The following is a 13968-nucleotide window of genomic DNA, read 5'->3' as shown; positions in this document are numbered from 1 at the left end:
ATAGCAGCAGCGAGCATCCTGGAGTGGAGCGCAAAGTTCAGACGCACTGGCTCGCCGTAAACACAGGACCTACGGTGCCCTTCGGACACCGGCGGGGCGGTAGCGCGTGCAGCCGCGGCACGAACCAGGGCAGCAGCCGGATTTTGACATTTGGCCGCCGCGTGGAAGCGAACCCGGCTTATCAAGTGCGCCGAGAGTGATCTGCGCCACTGGCCCAAGATTACCTTGAAGTGCGTCCCCAGCGTCGGTGTACACTACATTACAGTGAGAGGAACTATGGGGAGGTTTGAAAAGGAAAAAAACACGAAACACGGAGTCTTCACTTAGATTTCAGTGTTTGATATTTTATAGTACATATAATAATATTTTTACATTACTTTTGCTTTTTTTAAACTACAATACATTGCATTGATAAGGCAGGCGAGAGCGATTGTGTGATGAGGGGAGTTGGGGGTTTTAATAAGACGTCCATTGAATGAGATGTAGTAGTACCTAGGATGATAGTGTGACCGATGCACTGCTCTGCTAATGCTTTTTGCAGTGTACCTTCGCCAGCACGCCCAGCTCGTTGTTGGTGATGGGCCCGTTGGTCGCCTGGCACATCTTTACCCGTCTGCTCTGCGCCAGCGTCTGCAGCTCGACGTACTCGATGTACACGCGGGGCGAGGTGAGCAACCGCCAGGTAAGCGGGTTCAGCAGGTTCGTCTCGTACTCCCAGCCGATGCTGATGGCCGTCGGTTCACTGTTTGCCCGCCCCGTGATGACTTTGGAGTAGTTATGTCCCGGCTCGAACAGGCTGCGTGTGGGAGTAGCAGATAGTAGGATACAGTTAACATGCAAAAAAACAAAATACAGTCTGTTGTGCACACTTACGTCGGCGCCTCGTTGAAGTAGATCTTGTCGTCGCGCCCGTCAATGTACAGGAAGATCTTGCCAATCTCCGGCCCGTGCTCCACACTCTCCTTGCCGTCCGCGATCTTGATCGTGATGCGGAAGTTGGGCGTCAGGAACGGTGCGTACGAGTTGGTGAGGAAGAACAGCTCGATGGGCCGGTACTCGCTCACACTAACCCGTCGCTCCCGCACCAGCCGCCTGTACCCGTGCACACTGTTCATGCCAAAGTCGATGCAGTGGCTGCCGCGCGCCCCACAGTCGAAGCATTCGCCCGCATTGTAGCCTTCGTACGTGTCACACGACACGACCCGCATCGGGTGCCGTATGCTCTCCGTGAAGTACAGGTAGGAGCGCGAATGGCTGCAGCTGAAGAACTGGAACACGCTCGACACGAACCGATGGTTGCCGGCGTCCTTCCAGAAGTTGCGCTCGCAGCCCGGCTGATTGAAGCCCCCGTTGGGGTAGAAGTCGACGTGCCCGATCGGTTCGAGCAGCCCGAGCCCGATCTTGGGCACAAACGGTGTCGCGTCACTGTGCACAATGTCCACGAACTTGGCGTCGCCCGGATCGAGCCTCACCCGGGTGTCCGTCTCGGTGAACGCTAGCTCGGCCGGATCGAGCCCCGTGATGCGGCCAAGCGTTAGGTTGTAGGTGTCGCGCAGCATCGTGCCGGTATATCCGGAGAGGTGCGAACCGAGCGAGTGACCTATCATGTGCACATTGTCGAGGTTCTGCAATCCTAGCTGACCCTGGGGAGGAGGGCGGCACACAGATTCAGAGACGGTATAAGATGATAACTTGGCAGAACAGGGGTAGGACTTTATTTTGAGAACTTACCATCATCGTGTATATAAAGTGCCCCACGATGTTCCCCACCAACCGGATGTTAGCGCACGCCTGATTGTACGGTGGATTGGAGCCCTTGCCCCAGTCGATAACAATCACCGTCGAGTCGGCGTCCATATCCAGCAGCGCGTTCATCATTTTTTCAATCTAGAAAGCGAAACAATGCAAAACCAAACCGGATAAAGACACATCGCCCAGACGTCATAGGCGCAGGACGCTCTCCTACCCATTTCGTGGCCCCCTTCTCCAGAAAGCCGTGCGTGATGAAGTAGATCATGCCCCTCGGGTTAATGTCGGTCGAGCTGATCGAGTCTGGCAGGTCCAGGTAGCTGGGGAACTTGTTCAAGTACTGCGGGTACGACCGGTTGCGCCCATTAAATATCACAAAGCTCACGTCCAGCTCTTCCGGCGGCTCCGGCAGCAGTGCGATCGGGCGGCGGGCACTCGTCCACGGATCGGTCGTGGTGTAGCAGCCGAAGATACCATAGCACACGGTAAGATCTGCACAGGATCCATGCGGTAGAAGGTGTTGTGGTTAGTAAGGGGCTTTGCGTTGATGCCAACGGCTGATCGCGGTTTTACCTGTCCGCAGTCGTGGACTGTTCACAACACTGTTGTCACCGTAGTTGAGCGAGTAGTTGTGCAGCAGTAAAAAGGTGGGAAACATTAATCCCGTTCCGTTCATCTTCTTAATCTAGGGCTGCCCTTTGCAGCATCCAGTGCCCCTCCAAAAACACTTTAAAAAAAAACAGCGGAATGTCTGATATGGCGTCACCTATCTGTCTCTTTACATCCTGCATGTGCTGTAGCCGCGTGCAAGATCGGTAGTGTTCAGGGTCCTTCACTATATATAACTGTACGATTGGTTGGTTGATGTGATTGCCTCCACAGACAGTGTATGATCGATGAAGATTGAATGATCGGTTTATGGTCGCATGCACACCGTAGTGGAAGTAGCTGAAACGTTTTATTTCCCAACTATCACGACTCCAAATTTACACTTCCGCGTTGCCGCAACCTTCTTGGACGATTGCGAAGCTGCCGGCAACAGATTAAGGGGTATTGCACTGGCGCAGAGAAGATTCTCGCTACTGAGCTGTCGGTGTGCGAGAGCGATTTAAATAGCTTGCCATGCACACGTCCAACACCGACCGCGTCCGCGCTCCCCACGCAGGTTCGTGAATCTTCGTGCTAGAATAACCAACGAAACAGAAATAGCGCTCATTTGGACTAATGAAACCAGCCCGAGAAGGAGGATGAGAAAGAGAGAGAGAGAGAGAGCGCGCGCCAAACGACGATGATGAGAAGAGTGAGATTGTCCGCCCATCGTGTGAGGATGGTGTCGAACCAAAACCAATAGTCGCCAAACGATGCACCAGGCCGCACGGGGCACAGTTTAATTGGAAGAAATTGTTTAATGATACATCTCGGCTCGCCATTGTCTGGGCCTAACTTTCACACCCGAGCAGACTAATTAAAGCCGACATCTTGAAAGTTCTTGATGAGTACCGGATGCTGGAGCATCCAAGATAGCATCTGAAGTATCTGGTCGCATGCACACGGGGTAGGGAGTCCACCCCCAAACACCCGGCAGAAGTGTTGCTGTGCTACATGAATTCTTTGCCGGAGATGCTCCAGGTTTTTTTACGCATCCTTCGACACCTATCAAAACATTCGACTCCTCTGGAACTTTACGTTTTAGCAAACGTGCCAAAGTACCCAGACCAAACCGTGCAAAATATTTGTACAGTACGGGCACACGAGATACATTTGATAAGGGATTTCACTCGACGCGTGACGTCAATAGAACTATTATTAACCTAGCCAAGCAAAGCACCTTTGGAACATCCGCGTACGCGCAGCGTAGGCTGTACTTTGCGCGCGATGCAACCCGTAAACAAAATCAAGCCCCCGTAAAAACACCGACCCGTGCAGCTTTGCAGGTTTGTTTGTTTGTTTTTTCTTCTTTTATTATTGTCAATTGTTGCAGTTTGTGTTATTAAAATTAATGTGTAAACGCTAATACGTTAGTGGTGCCTAAGGAGAGACTTTTTAAATAAATAATGCCATATTAGTGGAAGCGATGAATGTAGTTTTGTTTGTTTGTTGTTTTTTTTTTGTTTTAATGGACAGTTGTAAACGGGTAGTGTGTAGGAGTAGAAGAGCTTGTTGTAAGAAAAAAGGGAATCAACACCATGAGTGGATGGTTTCCGACGCTTCCGACGCCTTGCCCTACTCCGCGAGTGTTCGCTGTATAACCAGCTCTATCTTGTCGCCTGCCGCCGCTATCAGCGGCACGGTGAGGCAGCAGTCAAAGTCCTGCGTCTTCGTCCCATTAACCTGCCACGTAAGGTAGGAGAGATAGCGCATTAGTTTCCTTGCAGAAGACGACGACCTGTAGGGGCACCTGCCGCTTACCTGTACGATCCGATCGAAGGGTCGCAGCAGCCCGGCTAGATCGGCCGGTCCGCCCGACCGTATGCGGTTGATGTAGACCCCTCGCTCGTACAGCCCGTCCGACACGGAAAACCCGTAATCGTCGTACACCCGGTCCTTGAACAGCGTCACGTGCATCGTCCGGATGGTACCGCCCCCAGGGGGGCCCGTCTGTGCCGCACCGTACGAGCTGTTCGAAGCGGCATCATTGATCGAGGGGCTGCGCGGTCGCCGCTGTACCTTCGCGTAGACCGCCGACGCGGACCCACCATCTGGACCACCACCGGCCGGCACAGGCTCAACGCGGGCAATCTGCAGGTCGACGACGTTTTCAAACTTCTGCAGCAGCTTGGTCGCGGTCGTGAGCGGCACACCGCTAACGCTTTCGCCGTTGATGGCGAGCAGACAGTCGCCGACCTGCAGCTGACCGACCGTGTGCGCTACACCGCCCTCCGTAACGGCGCTGATCTTGATGGGCTTCTGCAGGTCCTCGCTGGCGGCCAACGTTATACCGAGCGGACCCCCATTGGGCTCCAGCCGCACGGTGAACACACGCTGCCGCAGCTCCTCCGGCGGCGGGGCTGCCTGTAGCGGGGGTGGCGGTGGTGGCGGCTGCTCGTTGCCATAGGTCAGCCCAGTGTCGGGGGACGAGCCGTTAGCACCAAACCCGACGTAGTTGCTGTTGCTAATGTTCATCGACACCATCTTGTAGTGGAGTATGTCGTCGTACCGATCGTCGGCCGGTTCACTGTCCATGGTCAACAGATGGGCCGGAGGTAGGGGCAGGTGTTCGGCACTGCCGCCCGGTTGGGTGGGCGCTTTCAGGGTGCCAGTGCCTTGACCAGTGCCCATCGGTGCACCGTCGTAGGAAGGTGTGCTGGACCAGACAGGACGCCGGAGCTGATCCTCGATGGCATATGACTCTGTGCTGCTGTTCATCTTCAGCATTGTCCCGTCGGTGTATCTAAAAAAACAACAACCAAGGTTACAAGTTGTCCCCCCAGTTCACTACACCTACTCTTCCAGCTCCTACCGATTGCCGTAGGTGAAGGCGCCGCTCTCCTCGGCGCTCCCGTAAATCCCGGCCGGCTTCTGCTGCGCGTCGTACAGAAAGTCTGGCAGCGAATTCCGCTTCACCGTCAGCGTGATGCACTCGTTCTTGCTCTCCTTCAGCAGCAGGTCCAGGTTGTAGTGCTGCAGGGGCCGGTTGTCGACCGCCATCAGCAGGTCGCCGGCCCGCAGCGAGCCCGTCCGGTGGGCCGCACTGCCCGGCTTCACCTCTGAGATCAGGAACGAACCGTGCGCGTTCCCATTCACCGTGATGCCCAGCCCGCACCGGCTCTGCTTGCGCAGCTTGATGTTGAAGACGCCGCTCGCCGGCACGACCGCGTCCGCCATGTCGAACTCCACCTCCAGCTCGACCCAGTGCGATGTCGGCGCCTGGTTGTGGTAGTGGTTCGCGACCGTCACCGGCCCGTAGTCGCCGAGCAGCTGGCGGGCCGCGTTCACGTCCAGATCGCGCAGCTTGTTGATCGCGATCAACCGATCGCCCTTCTGCAGGCAGCCGGACCGTTCCGCAACTGAGTCGGGCAGGATCTGGGCGATCAGGAAGCCGCGACCACAGGCCGTCTTTGGCCCCAGGCAGATGCCAGACCCGGCCGAACAGTCGAGGATGAGATGGATCTTTTCCGCCCGGCAGAGTCCCCCACTGGACTGGAGCAGCCCGTCCTCGGCGGTCTGGGGTAACGAGCTCTTGCGCAGGAGTCGCCGCGCGTGCTTGCTATTGCCGCCGCTGGCGAGGTTCTTGCGTGAGTCGACCGTGTTGAAGCCGTACCGGGGGCTGGAGCATGAGATGCCTGTCGGCGGAGTCATTCAGGAGAACAGTAGTGGTTAGATTGGGCAAGCTGATACACAAACAAAATGGCGGAATAAGCATTGAAGAGTTCCTACTCATTCGAACTCGTTGGAATTGGGTCAAAAATCAGAATTAGTTCTGGAATTGAAATCAAAAGCTTCAAAAACGAAAACAGTCCAAAATCTTCATGAGAATGGATCGTTTACAAGTAAAATTGGATTCTTCGCGACTATCAATACAATCGTATCAGCATATGATCCAAACGCCTGTTCTCATGGAGATGCCGATACCGACTCCGATTCCGGAGCCGATTTCGATTCCGAACCTACTATCCAGAATCGATTCTACTTCGGAGCTAGTGGAATCGATCCCGACGAAAACTTCATGTTTGCCATCAGTACATTGGTGGCTTCACTAAATACTGGGAAGCAGCTGGGGCTCAGTCGATCTGATGGCTCCAAAGGTTATAGTAAACACAATATACTTTGGGCCCCGTTTTTGTTACCACATTGGGACTCTGGGACCCTAGACTCGCTCCTGGTCTTAACCAGACGCCTCGCAAAAAAACACATTTCGGTGCGGTATCTACTTTGTTTTCGAAAGGCCACACACCGCACCGCGCGGTCTAATTAATGGCACGTAATTATTAAAAAAATCAACCCGTGCATCGCAACCGTGCCAACAAACCGTGGATTGCCATTACAGTGCTGCCGTGCACCTTTCGTGCACGGAGATTTGGGCCTTCGCTCTACACACATGGAGGCGGTGCTAGAGATTGAAGCGAAAGATAAAATTAGCAGCAGTTCCCGAGTGAGCAGCGTTCAACGTTCGTTTCCCCGGGAGCGTGCACACACACACATACACACACTCCAAAGTAAAATTTTATTGCCCATTTCGGCTTAAAGCAGACGACGAGGACGCGTTGTCGTTTTGCTCGTCAAGCGCACATTAGGGAGCGCTTAGGTGCAGCTGTCACTCCAAAGTGGTGATCTCTTTTCGTCATTGGCGAGCGGCTTGAAACACTCCACCGTCTCCCACACGGTACATAAACACTCGCACTCTGCAGGTCGCTTTCATCTTAGTGACGCTGCGCTGAGTGTTTCATGGATGCTACTCGCGTCGCTCTCTATCTCTCTTTCAATAGAGATCGCACCGTCGTTCTCAAAAAAAAAAAACCAAAAACAAACGGCGGGGCCCTGTATGAAAGGTGACGCAGCAGTAGTGTAGTTGTCAACGACGCTGGCGAGTGCCGTGTCGTCTTGCCGGGGTTTTCCGCCTTTTCATATTACGGGGGTTTCGCCACCGTGTGCTGCTCGGAGTGCGATCATCATTCAACCGACGATGCCAGTGGCAGGCATGGGCACCCGCAAAACATAGGCCCCTGCTGCTCTGCGACGACGCCCTTCTCACATTGACTCAGCGATCAGAGCGGCCGAGAGGGTGCACAGCGACAGTGGGGGGGAGGGGAGAGACAGCGTAAGAAAATATCGCACCCCTAGGTGGAGGAAAACAAATTATAATGAGTCTAAAAATAACGTGCCCACTCACACACGCCCGCAGCCGTTGCGCAGCGCAAGCTGGTGCCAAAAAGCGGGAAGAAGAAACCTAACCAACCAACCAATAAAAACAGGAGGAAAACCAACACCCCCAGAAGGAGGAAAACGCACGTCGGCGAGATCGGCGTTTGTGGACACGCGGATGTCACGTTTACGGCCGCGCGAGTGTGTACTCTCTCTCTCTTTCTAGTCTCGTTGGTCGTACTGCAAACGTTAGTGGCCTGGACTTTGCGTCGAACGGCGCCCGCCAGTAATGCTTGCGCGATTGGGTAACGACAACAACACAACATTAAATAATACGCCTGGGCCGTACAACGGTTTGGGGCAGTGCAGGGCATTGCAGAAACATTGACCCTGGATCGGATTTCCGAGCTCCGGGTGCGCCTGCGCATCCAGGGTCCAGCGTCCAGCGAGGGTTTTTTTTGGGCGGCAGTACGTCCGGCTGTCCTAAATACTCTCGCTTCGGTGGTCGTAAAAACCTGAGAACCGTCGTTTTTTTGTTTCTGTTTCCGTTTTCACTTTCTATCGCTGCCACTTTGTTTGCCTTCATTACGTAATTGAGTGTGAGTGGGGTTTTTTTTTCGTGTTGGGATTTCTGGTAGGTAGATCCGAATTATGGTTCTACAAACGAGTGTTGAAAAAACTATTTTCTAGTGCATAAAGCACTGAATATCAAGAACGAGACCCATTCTGCTACACCACGTTCTTTATGAAGCTCGCCCAAGCAGAGTGAGAAAAATGGCATGACAGTTTCATTTTTAATTAGAACTTGTCGCAGAAGTTCTTGCTGCTGCCCGTGGAAGGCATCCGCAGGGTAACCACAACGGTATGGCAAATGATGCGTGTCATCAGCTCTTTATGTTTCCGGTCGTCACACCATCACGTCGTGTAGCAACCGACCCTCTTCCCCACTACTGCCGGGTCATAGGTTGTAGTTCCAGAGAATTTGTGGATGCTCCAAAGAGGGACCGACCGGATATTCGCGCGAAGAGACACAAAAAAGTGCTTGGATAATTAAAAGAGCCTGTGCCTGTCGCCTGAAACTGATTCTGCTAAGACTCCCAGGACGGCTCCTGTAGCAGCCACGCCGGTTGGATGTCTTCAGTGTTGACAGCGTTGCGAATTTCCCCGTGAAAGATCTCTTTCAATGCTATCCGCTCACTCAGTTCACTGTTCTTTGGCTCTCTTTCTCTTTGTACCTACCTCGACGCCGAACGAACATATGGGCAGGAAGTATGTGCAGCTGCGTGTAGCCTTTCACGCAGTTTGCATCCAACAGTGCGGTAGCCTCCTCCAGCGTGCACACTCCATTGTCGACCACACTCTCGTCTATCGACAGGATCTGATCGCCGACGGTGAGCGCTCCACATCTAGAACGGAGGCGGGAAAACATGCGTGACATTCATACCCAATGTCCCTGCCTCAAACCGAAACCTACCTGTCGGCGATGCTCGCGGGCAGTATGCTGGCGATGAAGATGCCGTCCGGCTGCACCTCGTTCAGCTTGTAGCTGCTGTGGTAGATGTCGTTCAGGTTGACCGCGCTGGAGTAGTTGCTCAGTATCAGGCCGAGCTTCTCGTTCATCGGCCGCTCGATCTCGAGCAGCAGCGGGCCCATGCTCAGCTCGACCGTCTGCATCACCGAGACGTCGTACTCGATCATCAGGTTCGTGTAGCCGGACGCGTGCACATCCTTCAGAATGTGCTGTGCCTCCGAGAGGCTCTTGTTAAGAAGCGAGACCTGCGAGGAGTGGGACAGATGTAATAACAGATCTGTGCTGGATGGTTAGGTCCGGGCCACTGGCCCTGTGGCTCTTACATTGTCAACGCGCAGAACCCGATCGCCCGGCTTGATCTGGCCCGTCTTAAAGACGGGCCCATTCATGCGCACGTTCGTGACAACGAGCGGGTACTCGCCGCCGCCCCGCAGCGTCAGCCCCAGGCAGCCGTTTTCCCGCTCCACCGTGATCTGTGCGATTTTGGTCGTCACGCAGAGACTGTTCTGTGAAACTGGAGAGAGCGGTCTGGATGAGCGGGACTTCTCGGAATGGATTGAAAGATGGATAGAAAGAGGGTGATACTAACTGTACTCTGGGAAGGAGTATTCGATCTCGATGACGGCCGGTCCCTCGCCGTGGCACAGGATGCTGAAGATCTGCTGGTTCGACAGCCCGATCGTGGACACGCCATCGACCTGGTGGATGCGGTCGCCCGGTGCTAGCAGATCCGCCACTGGACCACTGATCGACTCCACCATCGGCGGAAAGGAAAGATCGGTGCGCTCTGGGAGAGATAAAATAAAGGAAGCGGTTGGAGTCGTTGACTCGATCGAGGCTCACAGCCGTCTACACATACCTGCCATCACTATGCCGATCTGGCCGCTGTCTCGCGGTATCGAGATGGTGGCGTACGTGGTGCCCCGATCCGCCGCCAGCCCGGAGTCTTCCGATTGTGCTGGACTCATGGCACGATCGCTCGCTGGAAATAGAAAAACGGAAATACACATCATACGACTTTGCTCCGACATAGCAGCTACCCGGCAACCAAAAAGAAAACACGTTTAACAACTCCTGCTACACTTTACGATCCATCGTTAGGGTCCAGCTAATTCATTACTTGGATTCGCTTGAATTGCCATTCTAGCACGTAGCTCAGCTCCGTGCCACCATCCGCTTGTAGAGGGTGCGTGTCCGGGAATGCGTCGCGAGTTTTGCTAGAAAATTGAGGTCACGCTCTGCAGCTTACAAATGGCGCATTCCTGGCAATTTCTTCGCTTTTGAATCTACAAATCGATGGCGGGTGATTGAAAGCCCCTGTTTCTTTCTCCCCTTTTTAATGAATTCAGAGCAGTGGTATATTGGTAGCCATCGTTTATTATTGGTAGTAACGATCCCTTGATGATCTGATTTTGCTCAGATGACAGCCATTCGTTAATTTATTGAAAATTTTACAGTCCAGTGATTCTCAAACTAGTTCCTAACGCCCACAGATATGTTGGATCAATATTGGCATCATTAAAGCATTATATTTTCTGAAGTTAACGGTCTGGAAGTATAGCTAAATCCTATCATTAGTGCAGCAAATGCTGGATAATAAGTGCAGACATCTTCATATATGTCTAAAATTCTGAGGTATCTACGGGGTTGTCTAAAATATCCCATGGATGTCAAAACTAGAGCCATGATTTGGTGAGCTTATCTAGGACTTGCTAATTGATGACCAGTGCGTTCGTCTTGTTCGAAGTAACACAAATTCTGTTCCTAATTTTGCGTTTATTTCTTCACAAACTTGAAATGATCCAGCATGGATGATCCATCCTGTACTTAAAGAAGAATATACATGGTTTTCGATTCCAAATACAGAATGTTGAGCTGATTTTGAACCTTTTATTTGTGCTTCCCCTTACAAAAAGAAGAGTAATTTATTTATCTATAATTTATCTTGATAATATCAGAATTCTTAACCATAGTTATGATAATTCATAATTCATAATTTTAAATTCATAAAATTACTTCAAATCATGTTAATCTCTCACGAACCACTTACTACTACGGGGAATGTATCGTAGGTTCAAAATACACACATCTAAAGTAGCTAATACATCTCAGAAGACTCGTTAGAATGAATATTAAGCTTCTCTACTGTTTGAAAGTCTTGCATTCATGATTGAAATGTGGTAGTATCATTAAATTGGTGATGTTTGAAATGCAATCATTCTTATAAAAATGATTCCTATTCTGGTGGAAGCAAGTAATCAATTAACGTTTCCTTTTCCAACCAAAGAGCTGATAGCTACTCCACCGATGATTCAGCCAACTAGAGAAAAATGGCTATGAAAAAATAAAGCATTCGATTGTTGATCCCCTTTGACGAGATGCTCCAGACGCATAAACTGCATTTACACGCATACACCATTTCGGTGCGTGTGTGCAGGCTCGTAAAAATAAAAACAAATCTAGATAAGTAGTAAGTGAAATAACGTTCTTCCATGCAGCGTGTCCAATTCCCGCCCGGTTCCGTTTCACCACTTCCAGCCAACCAGCCCTTCGGCAGAAGAGTCCACAAACACAAACACACACACATATATAAATATATCATTAGATCGGTGATTAATGTCGGATCATTGACCTCGCGGGGCGGGAGAGCACATCCGGGAGGACAGGGCAACCGCATTTCGCGCAGTGCACGCAGCAAATGCAGTCTCTCTCCGCACTGCCAAAACGCACAGTCATTTATTTATAATTATGCATGGTGACGAACGAACGCTACAGTTCGGTCTTCTCGCCAGCAGCTGCTGGAAGTGGAAGCGTCGGCGATGGAGCCTTGCTTGGAGCGGCCAGGAAGCGGCAGCGCATAAAGCAATATATTTATGAAAGTACACAACCCTTTCGCGCCGGGACGGATGCCCGGCCACATCGAGCGTACGTCGAGTTTTTCGCAATGCTTCGGCGAGTTCCGGTGGAAATTGGAGCCAGCCAGCTCCACGACACAAAAAAAAAACCTCCTCATTGGACAAAAAAAAAAAAATGAATCGGCAAGTAAGATGAACATGCTGTCGCCGTCCAGCTGGCGACACTGGCTACCCGGCAGCTGCTGGGCAATCTCATATCTCGTGCCGGTGCCGGGGCGCTGGCGCCATGCCTTCTGGGAGCCACTGGAGCTCGCCCCAGTCGCACCCCATTCCCTTCGGAAATCCGATGGAATGGTGCCAAGATTAGCATTTGTGCCCATCGTGGTTCGGTCGCGCGATGCTATCAGGCTGGTTCGGCTTGGGCTAAAGATTTGTCAGCAGAGACACACATCCGATTTTATACATTGGGGCAGTAAAATTTGTCCACCAAAAGGATGGAATTTTGCTGCCAGAGAGGGTGGTGCCGCCGGACAAGCGATGTAGCTTCCGAGCTGAAACTCGGCCGCCAGAAGGGTGCTTTATGTACGTTGATGTTGATGGAGCCCAACTTTCATTAAGCTCGAGCTCGGTTAGCATGATGCCATTTTTGAGGAAAATTAGCATGCTGGTCTGATTGGACGAGAAAGTCCTTGCTGTCCTTCGAAACGAATCTTAGCTGTACCACATGAGCGCTGAGGCGCGGTCTTGGCAGCCTCGGTCGACGATGACAGCGCAGCAAAACATTTGACTCATGCCGGCGTGCACGCTTACTCATCCAACGGGCGCAAACCGAACCGATAAATTGTCTCGCCTGCCGGCCCTTTAGGCCCCCGTCCCCCCGCTTGCGCCACCCCATGTTGGGTTTCCATTCGTCCCGCAAGGTCTGTCTTCGTTGCTGTGTGTGAGCGAGTTGGCGATGCGCGCGCGCGCGCACCCACGAAGGGGTAAAAATACTTCTCAACCCAATTTAGCCGTTCGGTTTCGCGTCGAACTCAATCGTCGGGACACGGCGAGACCTCCGCTTCTCAAAACTCAACACTGCATCCCCCTGTTCGCCTGCATAGATCTTGGCTTACGAAGCCCCTCGGTTGCCCGGCGCGCGCTGGTATTTGTTTTCCAATGTTTCGCGCTTCCCCCTCGATGATATTATTTATAATGTGACATTATAGCGCGGATGGACGGTTCGGCTGGTAGAGCGAGCGCCAACACCTACGCAGTTTGTATGTGACCAGCACGCACACACGCAGGGCGGGGTAAGCACTTGGTAAGTAGGCTTGAGTATGTTTTTCTTGCCCCAAACCAACGCGCATCTCAACCGACGGCTGGCTGGATGCATGGACGGACTGGCGGCTGTATTTTTATGTTGATGTTGTCTTTCTATTGGCAGTCGTACCATGTGTCGTACGCTTATTTGCTGCGCGACCGAACGCCACGCTGGGCCGGGGAACATGTGGGATTCAATTAGCTACCACGTTTACCCATCGCTGCCAACACTTATGCTCTGCTTGGTTTCAAAACAATTTGTTCAATGCCACTACAGTGTGTGAGAGTGTGGAGAAATGCGGGCACTAACCGTTTTATGAATGGTTTTTTTTTTTTTTGACAGATGGTCGGAAATGTTTGTGTTGGACTGTGTTTGATTCACAGCGATACAAATTGATATTTTAACAACGGCATCAGTCTGGGGCTCGATACAGTAATGGGTAAGTGTGCGGTCAAGCGTAAGCAACGTCGCGGGTTCAATTCTCTCGGTCTGGGCGGTATACATGGACGAGAACCGCACATATCAGCGATATACTGTTCCCTCTAACAAGCTTCAAAACACATTTACAGGAGCACAAAAACCAGAAAGGCATCCTCTTTGAAATAAGACATCTCTGAGATTATATTGTACATAGATCGAACCATACATACTGCACTGCAGAGCTACATGCAAATGTTTACCACATTTAAAGCACACCGCTCAGTTTGAGGAGCGTGTGGAGTTTGGTA

The 13968-nt window shown here is 52.0% G+C and overlaps 2 protein-coding genes across 12 annotated transcripts in view; both read right to left on the bottom strand.

Annotated features, from left to right (window-relative positions):
- Positions 1-320: 320 nt before the first annotated feature.
- On the bottom strand, positions 321-2880 carry LOC121599526 (pancreatic triacylglycerol lipase-like). Its single transcript, XM_041927399.1, has 5 exons — positions 2323-2880; positions 1967-2241; positions 1732-1887; positions 874-1643; positions 321-796 (listed from the first exon to the last, which is right to left on the bottom strand). The coding sequence occupies exons 1-5, from the start codon at positions 2423-2425 to the stop codon at positions 526-528; spliced, it is 1575 nt and encodes a 524-aa protein (XP_041783333.1). The 5' UTR covers positions 2426-2880; the 3' UTR covers positions 321-525.
- Positions 2881-3749: 869 nt separating this feature from the next.
- LOC121599442 (glutamate receptor-interacting protein 1) overlaps positions 3750-13968 on the bottom strand; it is a 14111-nt gene continuing 3892 nt past the window's right edge. For all 11 annotated transcript variants that reach the window (XM_041927302.1, XM_041927244.1, XM_041927253.1 and 8 more), the window contains 8 exons: positions 9942-10064; positions 9672-9869; positions 9406-9596; positions 9026-9327; positions 8791-8957; positions 5210-6032; positions 4159-5140; positions 3750-4080 (listed from right to left, as the gene is read on the bottom strand). In XM_041927302.1, the coding sequence (XP_041783236.1) occupies positions 3973-4080; positions 4159-5140; positions 5210-6032; positions 8791-8957; positions 9026-9327; positions 9406-9596; positions 9672-9869; positions 9942-10064 (2894 nt within the window). In that variant the 3' untranslated portion in view covers positions 3750-3972. The remainder of the gene's footprint in view (positions 4081-4158; positions 5141-5209; positions 6033-8790; positions 8958-9025; positions 9328-9405; positions 9597-9671; positions 9870-9941; positions 10065-13968) is intronic.

This window comes from Anopheles merus, chromosome X (genome assembly GCF_017562075.2).
Source record: "Anopheles merus strain MAF chromosome X, AmerM5.1, whole genome shotgun sequence".
Lineage (NCBI taxonomy): Eukaryota > Metazoa > Arthropoda > Insecta > Diptera > Culicidae > Anopheles > Anopheles merus.
Note: the sequence above shows the minus strand (reverse complement) of the source record. Positions and strands in the feature narration are given on the sequence as shown.